Source organism: Tinamus guttatus, unplaced genomic scaffold (assembly GCF_059628265.1).
Source record: "Tinamus guttatus ecotype Peru unplaced genomic scaffold, ASM5962826v1 Tinamus_guttatus_pri_ptg000472l, whole genome shotgun sequence".
Lineage (NCBI taxonomy): Eukaryota > Metazoa > Chordata > Aves > Tinamiformes > Tinamidae > Tinamus > Tinamus guttatus.
The window spans coordinates 7797888-7818780 of record NW_028289006.1 but is presented as its reverse complement, the minus strand read 5'-3'; the positions used below and the strand labels follow the sequence as shown (position 1 = coordinate 7818780).

General features: G+C 32.8%; 1 protein-coding gene across 1 annotated transcript in view; it reads right to left on the bottom strand.

The window, feature by feature from the left end:
* Nucleotides 1-432: 432 nt before the first annotated feature.
* Nucleotides 433-20893, bottom strand: part of CEP290 (centrosomal protein 290) — a 45689-nt gene continuing 25228 nt past the window's right edge. The window contains exons 32-56 of the mRNA XM_088532945.1: nt 19953-20408; nt 19103-19267; nt 18746-18853; nt 18527-18661; nt 17826-18092; nt 16942-17049; nt 16236-16435; nt 15391-15604; nt 15050-15187; nt 14749-14970; nt 14088-14204; nt 12469-12614; nt 11535-11690; nt 10872-10995; nt 9738-10280; nt 8417-8548; nt 8097-8183; nt 6772-6936; nt 6175-6297; nt 5657-5829; nt 3424-3565; nt 2685-2758; nt 2447-2550; nt 1012-1118; nt 433-653 (exon numbers count right to left, since the gene is read on the bottom strand). Of these exons, the coding sequence (XP_088389071.1) occupies nt 465-653; nt 1012-1118; nt 2447-2550; nt 2685-2758; nt 3424-3565; nt 5657-5829; nt 6175-6297; nt 6772-6936; nt 8097-8183; nt 8417-8548; nt 9738-10280; nt 10872-10995; nt 11535-11690; nt 12469-12614; nt 14088-14204; nt 14749-14970; nt 15050-15187; nt 15391-15604; nt 16236-16435; nt 16942-17049; nt 17826-18092; nt 18527-18661; nt 18746-18853; nt 19103-19267; nt 19953-20408 (4395 nt within the window). The 3' untranslated portion in view covers nt 433-464. The remainder of the gene's footprint in view (nt 654-1011; nt 1119-2446; nt 2551-2684; nt 2759-3423; nt 3566-5656; nt 5830-6174; nt 6298-6771; nt 6937-8096; nt 8184-8416; nt 8549-9737; nt 10281-10871; nt 10996-11534; nt 11691-12468; nt 12615-14087; nt 14205-14748; nt 14971-15049; nt 15188-15390; nt 15605-16235; nt 16436-16941; nt 17050-17825; nt 18093-18526; nt 18662-18745; nt 18854-19102; nt 19268-19952; nt 20409-20893) is intronic.

The window sequence follows — 20893 nt, the reverse complement described above, 5'->3', positions numbered from 1 at the left end:
AACATTATGCACTTTTTTACATCCTCATTCTTGGATTTTCCGAAATAGAGGTAGAAAATAACTAATATTCTTAGATGGGAGACAACCAGTAGAGTGATCCTGAGTCCATACATGAGGTACATGCTAGCAGGAGGCAGCAAGAACAATTAAAAAATACAACTGATGTGTTTAGTGCATTGGATTCCTGGATTTCTGAATAATAGTGTATGCCCAGAATGACTGTTCTACATTCATACAAGGCACAGGAGGTAAGAGTGGTTTTCTGTTTTGACTACTAGAGATAAATACTGCCTCCAATTTATTGATCATTTTAATCGAGTTTTGCACTCTTAGGTATGTGCCAAACTATTGCAACTTTGATGTATTTATAGCATACCGGCATAATAACAGATAAATAATGACTAGTACTATGTGATTACTCAGAATTTATTATCTGTGGTGATACTGAATTTATTAAACATAGCCTAATCATCAGAAGTATTGGCTCGAATGTCCACATGAATACCAAAATCCTCAGAAAGCTGCTTTAGTCTTTCTTCTAAGATAATATTTTTTTTCACTTCTTCACTGTAGTTATATTTCAGGTCCTCAATTTCTTCAAAAAAGGAAGGGTCAAAGTTGTCCAGTTCTTTTCTTAGTTTTTTTATTTCTTCCTATTAAAATAAATACAAATTTTATATACTTGTATCTAGAACTTAGGAAGTAAATTTCAACAGTAGCTTTGCCTTTTTTTCCCTTAAAAGGGGGGAAAAATCCCTTTTTTTTCCTTAAAAGGGTAAATGATTAGAATTATAATGTTTTCACTCCACAAACAGAAAAATCTATCACGTAACAGCAAATTCATAAAATAGAAAACAGGCTTTGTAAATAACAAAGCCCAGTTCGAGGTCGTATGTTTAACTGTTAGTTAAACTGTTAGTTAATACTAGGCATTAAACAGATCTTTCCAGCTGCCCATAAGTAACTTTGCTCATTTATCTTGAGTAGAATGGCACAATCCTTACACCTCACCTTTAATTGTTCTTTTTCCAGTTCTGAGGCTTGCAATTTTCTCTGCAGATCAGCTACTTCTGTCATTAACTTGTCATTTTTATTCCTATCTATGACTCCATTATGTCCTGCAAAATAATTAAATTTAAAAGTAATGAGATGAACTAGATGAATAATCTTGTCACAACAACAAAAACTGAGTTATAATGTGTAAACCTGCTTTTGAACAAAACTACCAGAAGAGGCTTAGATAATATGAGCTTCTCTTTAGTTCTTGTAAAAACTAGATGGTTATGTCTAAATCTTATGACTAATTATTGCAGTAGTGATAACACCTTTTTTTTTTTTTTCCTGTCAAATGGCTCCATGCTGCTCTGTAGTGTTATCCATGGCTTCCCTTACTTGCTCTTGTCTGTTTTCCACATGGATATCAAAACTTAATGTATCTTTTCAGCAGAAGAAATCTCTGATAATGCTTAAACTATTCCTAGAGCTAATATCTGGAATCAGACTTCACGATTATCTTACCTGCAGGACTTATCTACATGTCTTTGTTTGTTTGTTTGTTTCCCCCTTCTATTTGGAAAAAGCCCAGAAAAATCATTCTTCCTTCTTTTTTTACTTGCCTATTGATTACTACTAAGGTTTTAGGGCATCTAAAGATGTCCCAAGATGTCTATCTTTTTTGTTGAGACGACAGCCCTAAAAAAAAAACCTACAGTTCCAACTGAAAACCAGCTAGGGAGTACAGAAAAACTTACCTATCACCAAAAAAAAATTCTGAAGTCAAAAGCTAACTTTAGACAGTTAAAAATGAACAAAATAATTATGCCATTGTATATTTTTTCACTTTACATGATTCTGCAGGTAGACCTCACATCACTTAAAGGAGAACCTTCCCTGAAGGAGTTTTTCAGCGTAGCATACCAAAGGCTCAGAGGTTTGCCTCCAGTTCCATTAATGGCAGAATGTTCATAATCTTGTAGCAATAAACATTAGTAAAATGTACAACATACTGTAGTGAGTGCCAGGATTCATGAGCTAGAGCTAATGCAAGTGATCCCTATGAAGTCATTTGCTCTCTGGGAGCTGAGAATCCACGGCAAGACGAGTAGGCAAGTAAGTTTCAATGAACAACTGAAATATTAAAAAAGCAGTCAAATTTTAAATTGGTACCATGAAATATACATCCTTTCAGAAAATCTTATGAAAAATTCAGCTTCTCATTCAAGATACTAAGTTCTTGATATTTTTTACAAACACTTCTTTATAAAAATATTACGTAAGTACTTAAAATTTGAGACCTTATTTTTCCTCCAGTTTATGCTCTTTTGGCATTGATATAATTCAAATCCTTCTGTAGACTTATTTTCACCTTGAACACATATTACATGAAAAAAGTCTCAGGCCCAAAACAGATGGAAAAAAAAGTATTTTAGAAGTTGAAAATTATTACCAGCTGCAGGGCCTTCAGTCGTATTTGTGTCTAGTTGTAGCTTGTAAACTTCTACCTGGTGAGCTAGCTCTGCTTTCTCATTCTCCAACTGATTATTAGTTAATCTGTAATATAAAATATTTTTAGAATAATTTATAACATAATGTAAAATATATATCTAAGATTTGCAATGGCTATTTCTGTTCATTCTTATTTCATGTATATTGGCTAAGGATTTTGTTTATTTTAACTACATTACCTTAAAAGCTGAAGCTCCCGGATGAGGCCTTCTTCTGTCCTAGCCTGTTCAGGCAAGCGTTTGAGAAGCTCAATCTTTAAAGGTAACAAAGTTTTACTTTGAAAATTGTATGCAGAGACACCACAATTAAAATGGAGCTATTTAATTCTATTTGGATGGGTTAATAAAATAAATGGGGAAAAAAATGTAACCAAGTACAAGTTATGTTATTACAGAATAAATAAGTAAAATTGACTATTTCTACTATAAAACTGCTTATTATCTACACTCCTCTTAAAGCTAGTATGGATCAATGCTGCATATTTCATGAAAGGTGGACATAAAAATAATTAAAAATTACAAGATATATACACATGTAAGAAGTTATAGATGTACTTTAAGAAATGTTATACCTCAATCATTTAGTTGCTTTAAAAACTGCCTGCTTACTCCCGTAAGTTTCTAACCTGTCTTTTTCTAGGTGTTTAAATTGCCTTATTCTTTTCAAACATGCCTGATTTTGTAGTTGATGAACTCATCTGTGAAGTATATTTACAAGATTTGTTAAGGACAGCATATAAGGTACTATGATTTAAATATATATATGTAATATATAAATATATAATTCCAATTGGAAATTGCTATCCTAAAGTTGAATGTAATGCCTAAGGCAATCTCCCCAATTTCTCTCCTTCCTATGATCAATGAAAAAAATCCTTAAAATAACAACAAAATTATGTGCTGGCTAGGTTTTACTCACTTGTTCTTTTAAATCTTTTAAGCATTTATCAGCATTGCATTCACGTTCTGTCGCCTCTTGAAGCAGCTGTTTAAGGTTAGTAATACTTTGGTCTTTTTTAGCAATATCAGTTTCCAGTTCCTTCACCTTAGTTTCATACATCCTGAAAAGAGAGCAAAAGCTATTTTTTTTACAGAAACAGACACCTACATATTCTCAGGAAGTGATATGCCATTCACCATAAAATGTTTGGGATATCTTTGAAATAATTGCAGGTCCTGTTCGTAAAGCAAGTTGAATGAAGCATGAGAAACACAACTTTTTATTTTGAAAAAGACTTTTGAAAACAGTAGACCTTTGTGGATCTAAAGTAGTTTTTTTATGGTATTGTACACATACTCCAGATTACCTCCCATTAAAAACATACACAAGTCTCTTGTACTCGTTTGAATGATGCAGTGTAAATATTGATCAAGTCTGTCTAAAATACTTTGACAGTATATCTTCTAACAGTTTATGGAAAATAATGTCTTAAAGGATTAATGAAGATAAAGAAAATGGACTCTAAAGAAAAAAATGTTCTATAAGAAATTATATTTATCCCAGTGTAACTATAAACTGAGAAGAAGGAAGTTTTGTTTCAGACCATACAAGGATCCAAATATAATAAAAACGGTTTTGTACAATGACAGATATGTTGTTTGGAAAGCACTTCTCAAAGTTTTTTTAGTGTAATCTCCTGATGCATGTTTTCAGATAGTTATACATTCTCCAGCATCTTCCTAACTGCAAAAGAGCCTTCTTGCATATCACTCAGATGATACTTTTATCTGCCCTATCAAGGACACTATTATCCCAAAAATGTTTTGAGGATGTGCTGATGAGGGGGATTAGGTGGTAAGGTGTCCCAGTGACCTTCCTGTGGTTAGTCATGTCTTAATGGTATTCACTTACTTTATAATCATATTTAAATATGTTAAAGTAAATGTAAATAAAAGTTTTTAGTCATAACAGGATAGTACAATATATGTAGGTATATGTAACTATACATATATTTATACAAGTATCAACTAAGTATAAGTAGAACAAATGTTTTCAAAAGAGGTAAATAAAGTGAAAGAAAAAATATTCTTCCTTGTCCCTTTGTTAGATGAGCCAGAACAGAGGATGATACCCAGTTAAAACTCACCTCAAGACAAGAGCTTTCCTTCTTCCTTCACTTTGGTGAAGCACTAGCACATTTCACATGAATATATCATATATTTTAATCTTTATATGAAACTGTTCATTATTAAACATACTGGTGCACCAATATAGAGTATTTATATAAAATTCTATTGAAAACAGGTGTTGTAGTAATGCTTTAGGGACTGGCACTGGTTTTGCGATGACTTTGGGGGTGACAATATTTTTAAGAACACGCCAAAGAACACAATGCCAAACAGCTTGGCTCCAGTAAAGAAAAGAATGCAACTGAAGACCTTTAGGCTCTAGAGTCAAGATCTCCAGTCTTTATAAATAAGTAGTCTTAGAAAAGGCAATGGAACTAACTGAAGTAGTAAAAAGGATTGTATGATTTGTATAATTTTTGATGCCAAATTCATTTGAGGCTTGACGATTTCAAAGTATGAGAAAGTGGCCATTTCCACACTACTTTTTATATATTAGAAAAATGATCTAATTCTAGTCCCTGGTCTTTTCTCCCTTCCAGAAGTAACAGAATCAAGTGGCTAATTGCATGCAGTTAACTTTCAGGATCTTCAGAGAGTGCTTGAAGGATCTTTATTTGCATCTGCATGTTCCAAGGAGCATGGAAATTCCATTGTGTTTCCTAAACAAAAAATCTGCACATTCACACGGACGTAAGTAGGTACAAACATTGCAAAACTAGAATGTGGTTTCTGACGTGTTTTTTCAGATTGTCATCTTTGTGGTAAGGCGTTATTCTTGACAAAAAATGCTGACATTACTGCAAAAGCACATTATAATATATTTAAGCACTAAGGGACAAGTTATTCAGCTGATCTTAAGAATAGAGAAAAAGTAACCAGCTAACAAGGCCAATCACACAATCACAGAATGGCTGAGGTTAGAGATCATCTAGTCCAACCCCCTGCGCAAGCAGGGACACCTAGAGCACGTGGCACAGAGTGGCATCCAGGCAGGCTTTGAAAATGTTTAAAGAAACTAGATCTCTGCTAAATTCACATCAGATAGATACCTTTATGCTCTACCCTTCATTCTTTATTCCTACCTTGTTACAACAAGTGATTTCCAATTTTTGTTGTCAGCTCCATCAACCTGAGGGTCTCTGCTCTCACCCAACTTTAGCCTCTTAATGTTTTCCTCCAGCTGCATTGTTAACTTCTCATTTAATACTTCCAAGTTATTCTTTGCTATTCGTAGCTTTTCTCCAGCATCAATTTCCTGTTGTTCAATAATAATAGAAAGTTAAATGAAATACACAACCTTATACATAGCACTGGATTGTCTAAAAATGATAGTGAGGTAGGATCAGTAAAGCAGGGACAAAGAACATATCCCAGATCATTAGTACTGCATCTTCAAAGTTCTATCTTGGGCTATTCCTTGGAGAACCCTCTCTGATATGAAATCCTGTCATGTCAATATTAATAGTTTAAAAAAAAAAAAAAAAAAAAAAAGAAAAGAAAAAGAAAGTGCTAATACCATATCAGCTATTTGGAAAAAAATAAGATACTTACCACGATCAGTCATTAATTCAAACAGATGGTTACGTTACAATGATCATACCTTTTTCAGTTCTTTACGTAGTCTCTCATTTTCAGTAATGGCTTTTTCTATGCCTTTGGTTTTTGATTCATGATCTGTACTTAGGTGGCCACCCAGATGAAGTTTCATTTTTTCCACTTCAGACTAAATATCAAAATGTGTTAAAACAGTTCATTTATATTGCTTAGTAGAAAGTTAAAGCAGAAAGCACAGCACAGTTACCTCGCACATTTAATTTAACATTTAATGACATATTTAATTGTACTCTGCAGGTGTTCAGAGATATTTTATGTTATCAGTGCCTATCCCTAAACAACTGTTCGCTTTAATTCCATCATACAATTTGAGCTTTTTACTCAATAAAAGTGATGATCCTCATTTGAAAATATATTTTTAGTTTTGTAGAAAATGGGGTATTTCAGAGTACCATCATATTATCATTATGTATTTTCATTATATAAATTATGTAATATGTTATGCCAAAATGAAGCCTTACATTTGTGTTCTACAAGCTTTGCAGTTAATATTTTATAGACACTTTTGTGCCAATCCATGGCTTGCTTTGCAATTTTCCTAATAAACTATACCTAACTATATTTACTAAAGAAAAATGTCTACCTTCAGCCTCTCATTTTCCCGTTCAAGACTTCGTAACTTCTCATTAGAAACAACACTTGGAGCTTTTTTCAGATCTTCATTTTCTCTTTGGACTCTTTCTATAACTTTTTTCATCAAACCAATTGTTTTTTCCAGTTCAGGGACTGTTTTTCCACTTCTACCAGACTATACAAGAGGGAAAAATGAAAGAAAAAAAAGTACTATGAAACAAGTTGGACTAGATGATCTCTAAAAGTCCCTTCCAACCTTAAGGATTCTATGATTCTTCCTCAGAGGTAAGGACCACAGTTCAGAACCTCTTATTCCCTAGAGCCCTAAGAAAACCTAGGTGGTGATCAAGCTTTGGAAGTGAAAATGACGTAATTTTCACCTTAAAATTTTTCATTCAAAATCCCCAAATCTTCCTTTTCCAAAAGCCCTGGAAAGACTAGGAAGTTTGTGATGGTACATGACAGAGTTATGTAACACGGGCTTTCAGAAAAGCCCTTGTAAGTTCTCTTGTGTCTGAAAAGCATGAAAGATTGAGAATTCACCACCTCCTCAGAACCTTTGAAGAAAGCAGCTTTATAAACTGAATTCAACTTTATCCAAAAACACCACTGCATAAATAGGCAGATACACATAATGTTAAATATACTTTAGTAGAATCTCCAACAAAATCCCAGTTTTCTTTTTCATTTCAAATCATTTTATTTCCGCAGGAAACAGAACTCATTTTCCTGCTATAGTGAAAGAGCCACTAAAATTTTTAAGAGCTTTTATGCCTGTTTCCTTTAAATGCCACACAAGTCGTTTGAGAAATCAGTAACAAGAGAGACAGCAGTCCTGGGACACTTTTTTTCCTGCAACTTTTGAAACACTCTACTAATGTAGTGGAGAGGAACTGAAGTAAAATTTAACTTTCATCTTACACAGAAAAACAAAAAAAACCTTACTGTCAGGAAGCTGCAATTTCTAAACACCTGCATCAAATCAAAATTCTACTTTTTAAATCAGTTACTATATTAGTACTCATTAACATAAATTATCACTTTCATTAATAGTGCTCTAACTCCTACTTTTGATACAAACATGTTTCTACAGATAATTTTTAATCCAGATGACAAAATAAGGCTATGATCCTGCAAAAATTTAATGCAGCTTTATTCCTTTGAATGGTCCTAGTAGCTGAAATTGAAATAGTATTACAACACTGCCCCAAAAAAATAGACAAGAACACTTCCTGATGTTTTCAGTTGATTCCAAACAGTTTTAATCAAATACAGTTATTTATTGTATTTTAGTCTCATACAACTGTGATGAAAAAACATGTTTAAAATACTCACCCCTCTAACATTGCCCAGCTTACGTTCAATTTCTGCCTTCTCTTTTTTGAGAAGTTCATACATTTCTTTTAAGTCACCCACTTGGTCCTAAATAAATAAATAAAGTTAATAAGCTAGATACTGAGATTTTAAATTGAGGTAAATAGTTATAAGTTTACCTTGAAAAAAGAAAGCAACTTCCAATCACAATTACGTATTTCATCATTTCTACCAATTATTCAACTTCCACATCCAGTTTAAACCAAGAAAAGCCTATGATATGTGCACAAAAGGCATCTATTTAAGCAAACCTCTGATTTTCTTCTCTACAGAGATGTTACCTTTAGTCTCGGCAAATCTTTATTGGCCTGCTCTAACTGGAATTTCAGCTCAACATTTTCAGAAGACAGTCTCAAATTTTCCTTTAGTACTTCTTGCTCTCTTCGATATTGATCTGATCCTATTCCCGATGTCTTGGGAAAAGAAAAAAGTAAATTATTATTTAATGGCAAAGTATTATTCATTTTACCATCTGTAAAAGAGCAACACAGAATTAATATTCTTCTTTTTACAAAGAAAATCAAATCTACTATCATAGAACAGTGAATGTTTTTGAAACACAAATTCTTTTGGAATCTCTTCATCACTTTAATTGTGTGAAATAAAATTCCATCAGAGATGTATGTTGCACCACCAGTTTTTATCTAACCTACTTGGATATAAGCAAGTTTTAAAAAATTAAGAAAAGGACTTAAACATTAAAACAAATGTAAAATCCATCAAAAAAAAATTAAGCCGGAATTAAATTAACTTTCAATAAATCTCAGAAGTCTAAAACAGGAGGGAAAAAAAAAAAAAAAAACAACTACAGAGTGTAGGTAGCTGTGGCACTGTACCTGGGAGCAGAATCTAATTTTAAGTACATATAGAGGTATTTTTATTAAATGACATTAATTTTTTTCACAGATTCAAAGATGAATCACAGAGCAAGTGAAAAATAGTGTATAAATCTACTTCTCAGGTAGAATTAGTTCTTATATTTTTAAGTTTTTTACCCAAGGCTAGTAATTTCTATTACATAGAGTGCTCTGTATGCCTTATTTTGCCCATTCTAATAAATTCAGTTGTTATCTCTTATCAGTAAAGAACAGACCTTTCCAAGGTAATAATCAGCAGTTTTCATTTATGTAATTAACCATATTGTTCATGTTTAATAACCATAGAAATAAAGCATGTCCTTCAGAAAAGTGTGTTTTAATTGAGTAAGAGCAAATAATACCATATCACAAGATACCTAAAAAACAAACATTATCAGTTAGCTGCCTGTATCGTTGTGACTATTTTTAAACTATCTAGAGCTAAACTTGAGAATTCACCATAGCTTCCTTGTGCGCTGACATTCACGCATCTACCAGAGCTGTAAGATTTGTTTAGTGGACCACTCAGTGACTACTTTGATATCCCTTCAGACCACACTTTGGGAAGCACCTACATTATTAAGTTACTATTCTAATTCTACACCATTTTCTAAAACGCTAATGGACTGCTACAGTATCAAACCTGGGGCATCTCACAAAGTTCTGAGGTTGGTTCAGTTCCATCTGTGCAAGCAAGGTTTTCATGTTTGTACTCAGCAGTGGGTTTATGCATTTCATTATTCACCTTTGTATTTTCTCCCCCATAGCCATTAGCTTGATTAGAAGATTCCCCTGAATCAGAAAGATTGCAGCTCATTCTCTCAAGACAAGACTCTTCTCTGCTTTCCTTTTCATCAACATTTGACTGCTTATATATTTCTTGCTTCCTGTCTTCTCCTCCTTCTCCTTCACATTTCTCATTGTTTTTTTCCTCCTCAGATTGAGTTATATTTTCTTCTTTATCACTGCCATTTTGTTCATCATCTTCAGCGTTAGCTTTGCTCGTTGATCCTTCCCCAGCAATATCTAGGTCCTTGCATTTTTTACTATCTTCAGATTGCTGTTCTGGAAACACTTCAGTGCTTTCTCCTGAAGTAGCCTCATGGCCTTTGTTAGGAATGTCTGCATCCTCATCTATTTCATTACCATTGATAATGCTAAGGTTAGTCTGATGTTTGATTTTATCCCTACTTGAAATAAGTTTCTTTTGAAGGTAATTGAAAAATTTGCATGTGCTGATATTGATAGGAACAGAATTATTCAGTTCTGTTTGGTCACATGTTGTACTCTGATTGAAGTTGAAGATAGAACAAACATGAAAGAAAAGTAGAATATAGTAAAACAAAAGTAGTAACACAAAACAGAAAATTAAAAAAAAAAAAAAAAAACTAGGACAATCTGTTAAGCCTACTTCTTCCAGATTTAAGATGACCTTCTAATTCAATATTGTCAACATAATGAAAATTGTATAAAACAAAAGAGAATAAAAAAAAGGAAAAAAGATACAGCACCTAATGCAACTGAAATCAACCTTGGTGTTTTTCCCAAACTCTACGAATTTTCAAATTCTCAGTCAATACAAAAGATGTAAGCAGCCTCTCAGCGGCAGATTCACATATTTGGAAATACATATACCTTATTTCTCCAAACATTCATTGCTTCTCAACATTCTTAACATGTTGAATATTTCAGCCTCTACCTCTAGAACACAACTGGATTTTTTTTTTTCACATTAAAATCTAAGTATTTTGCATCCTGTTCTAGACTACTACTTTTGAAAACAAAATCAACCATATGATAGAATAATAAATACAGAGTAGATGTTTTAGTTAAGTAAACATTATTCTTTTAGGTTAATATGGCTACATTCTTAACTTACCGAAGGTCTAGAATATGTCTCTCCTGAGCTTTGTCTCTGCAATGCATTAAGCTTTTGCTGAAGGTATTGGTTTTTAAAATGTAACTCTTCTACAACAGAATCTCTTGGAACAGCTTGCTGCATTCTAAATTCAAAAAATGAATCATGCAAAATAAAACAAATAGCTGCTAATGCACAGAAGCATTCCTTAATGTAAAAACAAGCATGGGATTTCTAGCTTGCTAGACTGGATATTGTATTATTACTCAGTTAGTTTTACTAAAAATCAGTCTTACCGTGTACACTATTCCAACCAGTCCCCATGAACCCAGAGTATTTACTTTTGCCAAAGGAATCTGCTGTCCTGACCTGTGCAGTTTCTGTTACTGGGTACATAAGTTACTCCCACTGATTAAGAATACACCCACTAACTGCAGCTTTTGGATTATAGTAACCTTCCCTAACTTCTATTTATAATTTTACACAAAAAGAGCCGGATACTTTTCAGATTATTTAGCCTTTGAAATAATAAACCAATATTACCTATTCTCTAAACACAATTGTTCCAAATCAACTTTTGAAACTTAGCATTTTTAAGGATCAACTGATAGAGAGAACAACCTCCTACAGACTGTCTCATCTAGGTTTTTCAGTTTTTACAGATTCTCTTGGAATGCTTCCCACCTCATATGAGCAATTTCATTTTCTAAATCAAGATTCTGTTTCCTTAGTTCTTCCAGTTCTTTCTCAGTCTCTGAGGCTCTCGCTCCAACAACGCGGTCAACAGTAACACCAGTAGTTTTCAGTTTCTTCTGTAAAATAATTTTCTCTTTTTCAGCCCTGCAATATGCAGCAAATTTGCCTTAAAAACTTTAATGGCTAATAAGCTTTCACCTTACCATCTATTTGCTCACTAAAGCTCCTTCACACACTTTTTCTCAATTAAAAAAAAAATCAAGCCACAATCACTTGTTAGAGTGCTTATGTATTATGTGAAAATTCATAAGAGTTTTGCTAATACTAAAAGTCATTTGAAACAGCTTCAACTTGCAATCCAAGAACATCAACCACCTCTACTACCACCATTTTTGGATCTTGCATGAGTGAAAAACCTGCCATTACTCTATTGAAAAAAATATAACTTCAAGGGCTTGCTTGTTTATTGTTTTATTACATTTTTTTTTCTGAGAAAGTTTTGTTAGTACTGCAACAGTACAGCAAGCAGTAACGCAGCATCCAGTCCTAGATACCTCATCAAATGACACAAGTATCTCACGGTGATGTGAAAAAAGAGCCTGTCTTCATCTAGCTATTACTTCTGCAATGGGATAACAGAACGCTATATACAAACAGAATGCTAGTTTTATTGAAAACCAGTTTCTTCTATATAAGGCTGTCAGCTCTCACAAGTGACAAGATACTAGCAGAACAGCCAGTCCTTAAAATTGAACTCGTTCTTTAAACTTTAATAAAAATGTCAAATTCTAGAGATCAATTTTATAAATGTTATAATTTTATAAACTGTTATAATTATTATATAGTTGTTGTTGGATTTTTACTATTTGGATTTCCTTTATACTACCACAATTTTTAGCAAGAACTGTTAAAATCAACTCACTTGGTATAAAGTTCTTTCAGTGTATTGAACTGTTTGGTTAAAGCATCCATTTCTTTTTCCTTCTCTTTTAGTTTGTTCCTCATCCCTTCCATTCTGACTTGCCATTTTTTACCTTCTTCCCATCTAATTATTTCCTCCTTGGAGGTCTGTGAAGCATATGAACATTTTTTTTTGATTTATTTTGTGTAGAGCAGAAGAAATAAACATATTAGAAAACTATGCATGATAACTTCTCATTTCTAAATCTTAAACATTAAACCAAACTAGATAATGTAACTAGGCCAATAAATTACTTAGCTGGCCCAGTCAGATACCCTAAACGTGCTGTAGCAACTGGCGTATAAAATTAACATAGCTTAATACTATCCATTAGTAGGAATTCATCAATAGCAATTCACTAGGAAATTCATTAACTTTTAATAATGATTTAATAAAAACATGCATTTTATTAAATCAGAGATGCTCTTTCAAGGTAACCTTTTACTATGAATTACAGGTAGGTAAAGAAGACAAATTAAACAAAAGAGAAGAGCTTTCTATGCCAATTTACTGCAGATTGGTATTTTCTGCTGCCGTTTACCAGGAGATTACAATTGCTTGACAATTGACAATTATAGGGTTATTTTTTTCCTATAACAGATGGAAACTCTACTTACATTTCAGTAATTATAAAATACATTATCTAATGAAAAACTTTATCATAAACAGCTATTGAACTATCACAGCCAATGTTCCTGTGAACAATATACATACATATTTATATGTGCATAGATTCAAATATGCGCACACACACATATAAATATATAAATATATGTATGAATATAAAATAATTGGACTTTTCAATTCTTTCAGGAAGCTCCTATACTTCCTTTTATTGCTAGTCAAGAACAGTCAGAAAATATATTCTTGAAAAAGAGAAAGCAACCCAAGTTCAAAAAAGATGTATTAAGATAGAGCAATAGGTATTATAAAAAAAGTCTCAAACTAAGAAGATATTATAAGTTTAGTCTGAAAATTATATTTAATATTACAAATATACTGAATGCAATTATAAAAACATTCTATAAAGCTCCAGTAAACTATATAGTTAACATGACAAACTAAACTGGTTACTTATATAGCAAAATAACAAACAAAATAAAACAGGCATCTCAGATCACACAGAACTTTTAAATGGAGATCACGACTGTGAAGATCTTTGGACTTCACACTTTTACTGCTACGTACTTCATTTTTATCATTGCATTCTCAGATGCACATTTGACAGCACTTATGTAATAATTTTCTTTACTACCTCTAATATTTTATCTGTTTATTAAAATTTCTAATGGATCTTTAAAATTTCCAATGTATTTCTAGTGAATTTTCTTTAAAACTTCTAATGGATCCTCCACTATATCAATAGGGAAAGGAAAATATTAATATGCCAGTATTAAGTACTAAGTAAGGGTTACAGCCCAGGCTATATGAACAGCAACAGTCATAAAATTATTTTGAGTAAGGTGAAGATTTTGTGGAGGGGAGGGCTGGGGTGTTTTGGGGTTTTTTTGTTTGTTTGAAGCAGGGAATGTTGAACTACCTAGACTCAAGCTAATGTCTTTAAAAGATTTATTACATACCTTGTCTTCTCTTATATTTTTCTTTTCTGTTTCTTCACACTTCTTCTCAAGTTCATTTTCCAACTTTTTAACTTTTTTCTGAAGTTCATCTATCAGATTTTGCTCATCAGTTTTGTTCTGAAAAAGTATAATTAACTTTCATAATCTTAAAATTTTAATGACTACTACTTAAATAATTCCGTCCTCAAAAAATGAAGAATTCAGTAATTTAATGAAAGTTTATAACCTAAATAGCCTCCTAAAAATGGATTCTACCAATTAGAATTAATGAAATGTAACTTTATAATGTAAAGTAAATAATCAGCAAGTAGGTGAGTTTGAAAAGGAAAGCTTAAATAATTCTTTTGTTAATCAATCCCTTAGTAATGACATTGAGGAAGATCACAAAATTTGAGCTAGCCATTTTTCAAAGAAAACCACTAATTCAGCACCTCGGACTCTTTAATACTTCCATTTCTTTCCTTTCAGTGTCACTGTTTTCAGCTTCTCCCTTTGATTTGAGATGTACTTCTAATGGCAAAAGCTAATGACTCATATATTACCCTGCAGAAATCAGGCTGATGAGCAATATACTTTTTCCAATCAAATATTAGTCTTTATGTGTGTGCAGAAAGTTGAGCAAGATTATTAAAAAACAGAAACAAAAAACCCACATATCTACCTGAATACTACTGGTCAGCCTCCTAATCCTTTTCTTTAGTTCTTCATTTTCTTTTTCCATTTCATTTTTTTCTCTCATCACTTTAGTAAATGCTTTTTGTTTCCTTTGAAGTTCTTGGTTCAACTCATCAACTTCATTTAACAAAGAGCTCTCCTTGTTTTTACTTATTTTAAGATTATCTCTAAATTTTGTAACCTGATCGTTTAATTCTTCTATCTGTGTCTGGAAGGAAAAAAAAAGAAAAAAAATCAGGATATCAGCAACACAAAAACACAATACAAAGATAATACCTAGTACTCACTGTTAGCCCCTTTGTTTGTCTATCAACAATCTCCTGGACATTCATGTAGGCCTCTTTCTGTGATGCTGCAGAAATAATCTGCTGCTCAGCATTAGCAGTCATTTCTGCTCGGAGTTCCAGAAGTGCTTTACTCAACGCCTAAAATAACATAGTATAACATAAAATTCAAGCCTTGTAACTTACCGTACACATTACAAAATAGAAAAAAAGAGATTTTATTATGTTAAATTGCTCAGATGTATTCTACCTACTGCTGTGCTGCTCATAGTAATCTGAAGCATGAAGCCATATTAAACAGTTATTTAGTTTGTGTCATAGGTATATAACCTTTGATGACTAACTTTTTGCTGCTTCTCTTTTAAGGCTAACTGGCTCTTTAGGCGTTCCACCAGGTTCTTCAGTGTTGTTGTGGGTGCTCTATTATTTGCTTCTTTTTGGGACTGTAGTTCAGCTTTTACATTCACTAATTCATTTTCCACCTGAGATAACATGTTCCTCAATTTATTTGCTTCCATCTTCAGGTGCTCCACATCAACTGCATGCTTTTCCTGAAGTCTAATACAAAATAAGAATAAATAAGATGTATTTCAATAATGAAGTTAGCAAACTTGAAATAAATAACCAAGGACACAGCCTTATGTTTTTATTATTGTTAAACACAGCAAAGACTCCCTCCCTCAATTTAACAAGAAAGCTATTCAAGATAACAAATGAGATCAAAGTATTTGTATTCTTGAGTTAACAACAAGGTTATTCTAATCCTTGGCATTAGCAGGTAAAGAAGCATTGTACTTTCTTTCTTTTAAATAAGAGATATATTCTCTCTCTTTTTTTTTTTTAATATTTAGCTTAATGGTATTTATCATATCAAGTCTCATGGAATACTTTTTGTTTCACTGTAGGGCATAAATTTAATAATTGAAAGGCATTTTACAAGCCACAGATTTTTCAGTTTTAGCCTTGATGACAGATTTTGAAGTAAAACAGTTTACAAGTTAACCATCTTTTGAGTTATTTTTTCAGTCTAAATTTGAGGGCTTTTTTGAGCTTATTTTTGAGTTATTTATTTCAGCTTAAATTCAGCCAAAACATCTTCCATTCAGAAGCCTCTTCCATAACAGAAATAAATAGCTGATTTGATGCAATCCAAATGTGACTTGACTGCATTAACAGTCTAAAAACTTACTGGGCCCTGATACTCTCAAACTCTTTGACTTTCATTGAAGTAATTTGTTTCTGTTTTTCCAAGTCAGATGATGTTTTCTTTAACTTGATAACAAGTGAAGCAAGAGAATTGTCCTGTTCTGCTACAGTTTGCTCCATTTCAGCCAAACGGAGGAAATGTTTGTCGCTAGGAAGTGTCAAAGAAGGCTTTTTCATTAACTCCTGTAAAACAGAACAAAGACACATGACAAATATTTTAAGATTTAAATCATATGAAAACTAGTGATGTGTTTTGAACTCAATCTTGAACATAACCAAACATTAATATTTATCATTCCTATCTATTGTGGAATGAGTCAATATCTATACAGAAACATCAATCATATTGCTTTCAAAATAATTCTTCATAGATATCAACTTATCAACAGGTGTCTAAACAGAAATTGAATTAGATTGTGTTATTTTCTTTAGCCATAAATTCTGAATGAAAATCACAGAAAACATAAAAAATACCCACCTTTCTTCTAGAATTTTTCATAAATTAGAGTGATATGAAATATGCTCTATATACTATGCTAGTAACTTCATTTTTTACATTTGTTCTCTCAAACTCAATTCAAGAAACAGTAATTCTGTATTGACTATCAATTTATTTTTCTTGTAATGATTTATGACTTTCTTCTGCGATTTTCAAAATTTCACTCATTCCACAAATACATGTAACTCACCAAAGCAGTCTGCTTGAATTTATTAAGGGAATTATCATTATGCAAATCTAACTTTTGGTGTAGTACTCTCAGGTCTTCTTCATGCTTCTTGACTACTTCCTCTTGTTCCTGTAAGTTCAAAGTAAAGATGTAACCCTATGGTACTTACACTGGTACATAATTCCAGAAATAAATGAAATTGCTTTTTAACACCTATTGGGAAAGAATCCGCTATTGCGGTTTTAGGGTATGTTTGCACTAGCAAGTAATATGATGCAACAGAACAGGAACTGTAAACTAAAACAGTTGGTATGGAAGATTGAAAGGACATTTACTTTGGACTAGCTTTAGTGTGGTCCCATAAATTGAACGTATACTAGCAAATGGAGCACAGAGGGAGAGGGTTCACCCTTAGAGTGCAATTTCTGATTTAGCATCAAAGCAATAATATTTGATTTCTCTCAGATGAAATAGCTGTACATGTTAAAAAAAAACACAGTAAGTAAAGATGATCAGAAACTGGCTACAGAAACACACTCCTGATACATATAGTGTGTTTGTATTTCCATAAATACAAGTCATTCTTATTCCTCTCAAATATACTGCAAGATGCACTGTTGTAAGTGCATGAAATCTCCTTAGGAGTCTGCTTTTCTTTTTCCTTCTGTCATACTAATTTAATTCCTAGAAAGACATTGTATACATAAGCCTCTTGACTAAGTGATTTTCCCACTGTAAAAAGTTCATGCAGTTCATGAACTTCCAACATGAAAAATGAATAACCATGTCTGCTCTGTTCCCTCTGAAGTCAGAAAACTAAAATTTCACTAACAATCAGATGAACAAAGAATAAACTAAAACAACTTAAAACCAGAAGAAAATATATGCAAAAAAAGTTTAGCTACCTCTCTTGCTTTAGCAAGCAAATGCTGGTATTTCTTTAACACTTCTTCCTTCTGATTTAATCTTGCTTGCATATTTGCAATGGTTTGATGAGCAATTTTTATGGCATGATGGTACTCTGGATCATCTTCTTTTCTGCCCAACTCAGCTATTATTTTGTCTCTTTCTGATGTTGCAGGTAATCGAAGTCTTAGTTCATTTATAACCTTGTCTCTTGATAGAACATTTTGTTCAGCTTTCCACAGAGCAGTTTCTTTTTCTTTTAATTTCTAAACAAAAGTTATCAGAAAGATTTGCCTAAATTGACTTATAAGCCCGACATTTTGTGTCAAGTTTTGTACGGTGCTATCGTAAGATCAAAAGTTCCGTAGTATGATTAGCATGTCCTTATGTGCTTTTGCCTGGCACACAGCACCTATGCAAGCTGCTTTACCAAAATTATGAAATGGGTCTTTTCAGATTTCTTGCAAATCACATACTATCTCCTATAACAGATTTCCAATTTAGTATAGTCTAAAATGTGAAATTTAGAACCATCTAAACAGATTAAAAATCCTTCTCTGTAATTTTTTCTAATGGCAAAATGTTAATTTTAGGGAAATGACACATTTAGGTAGCATTTACCAAAGGTTATTTGATATATATAAAAGGATATAGAAATAAACGCTTCGACATTTATAAGCAAATGCATACATTTCATTACCTCCTCTAGTGATTTGCATGTTGACCTAGTTTCTAAGATCGTTCGAATGTGTTCCTGATTTCTTCTCAAAGCCATCTCAAGCTGCTGTGGAAGGGGCAAACTAGAGTCTGGAACTGATGCTGTGGCCTCTTCAAACTGCACAGAGAGATTCATATTCATGTTATCTAACAACTCCAAAAAAAAAAAAAGGTCTATTTTAAGCTAATTCAGTGCATGTACCTTTAGAGCAGTACTAAGTATTTCATTTTGTTGATGATCATATATGTCTAATTGGCGCTGCAGTTCTACTTCCCTCTGGTCCCAAGACATTTGTCTTTCTTCATGAAACTGTAATAAATGTTTGATAAAGTCATCTTGTTCATCGAAGACAATGAAAATTTTCTAACTGATTCAAATAGGAAAGATGTATAAGGAAACATAAAATGTCTGAAAATGACTCAAATGTGCTACTGAAAGTGATGGAACCAAAGTGAAAGATCTATGTTAACAACATCACTAGGAAAAATATATGTATTTTAAGTCACTTAATGAAATAAAAAAATTGCTTTTCTTCTAATAGCACACAGAAATATATACCTTATTCTGCTGTACAATTTCTTCTTCCAGATTATTGATTGTACATTCATATTCAGAAATTATATTATTCAAATATTTCATCTCTTCCTTTTGCTTGGCTAACTCTCGATTCAGTTTAAGTTCCTGCAAATGGAGTTCCTCCATCTTCATATGCCATTCAATTACCTAATAATAAATTACAGTGTTACAATTCATCAAGTCCACAAGGCTGTCTAGATGCAGCTTACAATCTTCGACTTTGAGGCAGGAGGGCATTTATCCAAGTAATGGAAGGAAAAAGATTCTGCCTCTTTAAGCTTTTCCACTTCCTTTGAATGAGAAGGCCTGGCAAGATTATTTAATTGCAAGAGGAACAACTGAAACTAGCAGCAAATAACTGCAGAGATAATATGCCTCCCCCATCTCGACAAAGAGAACCCTCTCTCATGTGCCAGATAATTTTCAAATGATCTGAGCTATATCCTGTGCACCTGTACAGCTTGAACAACAACAACAAAAAAAAGCATTCAAGAAGTTTTCCAAAGCATGATTAACAGACCTTCAAAAAATTTCAAAATCTTCAAGAAACACAGCAAATTTTAACCAGTTGAAAGACATTTATATAAAGCAAAATCATATTTTGCTATTAAGGACTTTACAAGGGACTTCACATGGGAATAACAACATTTCTGTCTAGATTAAATGTGTCTGGATTTGTTTAAAAAGTCATAGATTTAAATTAAAGTTGTTTATCATGTTCTGAATCAAGAAAACCTGTATTAAAACATAAGGATAGGGCACAAACTGGACTGAAATTGAATTTCAATGCACATCAAATTTAATGGCTATCTAAAACCATAAGACAGCTAACCTTCTGAGCTCCTCTTGTATCCTTCAATGCACTTATCAATTCTTCTAGACCTTTTAGTTTTAACTCCATTTCTAGTGCTCTGTTTTCGGCATTTCGACGCTCTTGCTGGGCATGCTGAACTTCTTCCAGGATTTTCAGTTTGTCGTTCTGCAGCTGAATCATGGTTCTTGAGAATTTTTCTTGTTGTGCCAGAGGCAGAGCACCACTAAATTGTCGCCGCAATGACTGAATTGTCTGACGTAGATGTTTGGCTCTATTCCTTCCTTCCAGTCGGGCAAAATATAAGGCTTGCTCTCTGTCATCAAGCTTCTGCTCTAAACGTAGATTATGGATCTCCATTTTCTGTAGTTTCAATTCAATTGTTTCCAACTTGTCTAAAGCACTGGATTCGCTAACTTGAAGTGCTATGATACGTTGATGTAGTTTTGCAATAATTGCTTTCTCATCTGACTGTGCCTACGAATCAAAACACAGAGTAAAATATCTTTCCATTTTTAATATAATAATGCAGTGCTTATATACTGCATGCATTTTACCCCAGATAGGAGCAAGCTTCTAAAAACAGAATTTTACCTCTACAGCCAAATTTTAAAAGTACATCATTTTCTCAGATAGCAAACAACAAAGAAACATGCTAAATCTGTTGCAGCTCTTCAAGATTCATAAGTCATGCCTCAGAGCAGAAAAAAAAATGAGCAGACTTTTCTGTTCTAAACATTAAAATTGACTGTGAGCTATTAGGTATTACCTAAAACAACTATTACCTAAATAACATGGAATTAAAAAAAAGGGGGGGGGGAGGATCTGTTTTTATAGTTGTATGAATAGAAATAGAGGGGAGGAAAAAAAAAAAAAAAAAGGAGGAAGGATTAATTTAAGTCTTATGGAACTCTTGAAAGGGTATGGACATTCAAAGGTAAAATCTTCAAAAATACTTTACA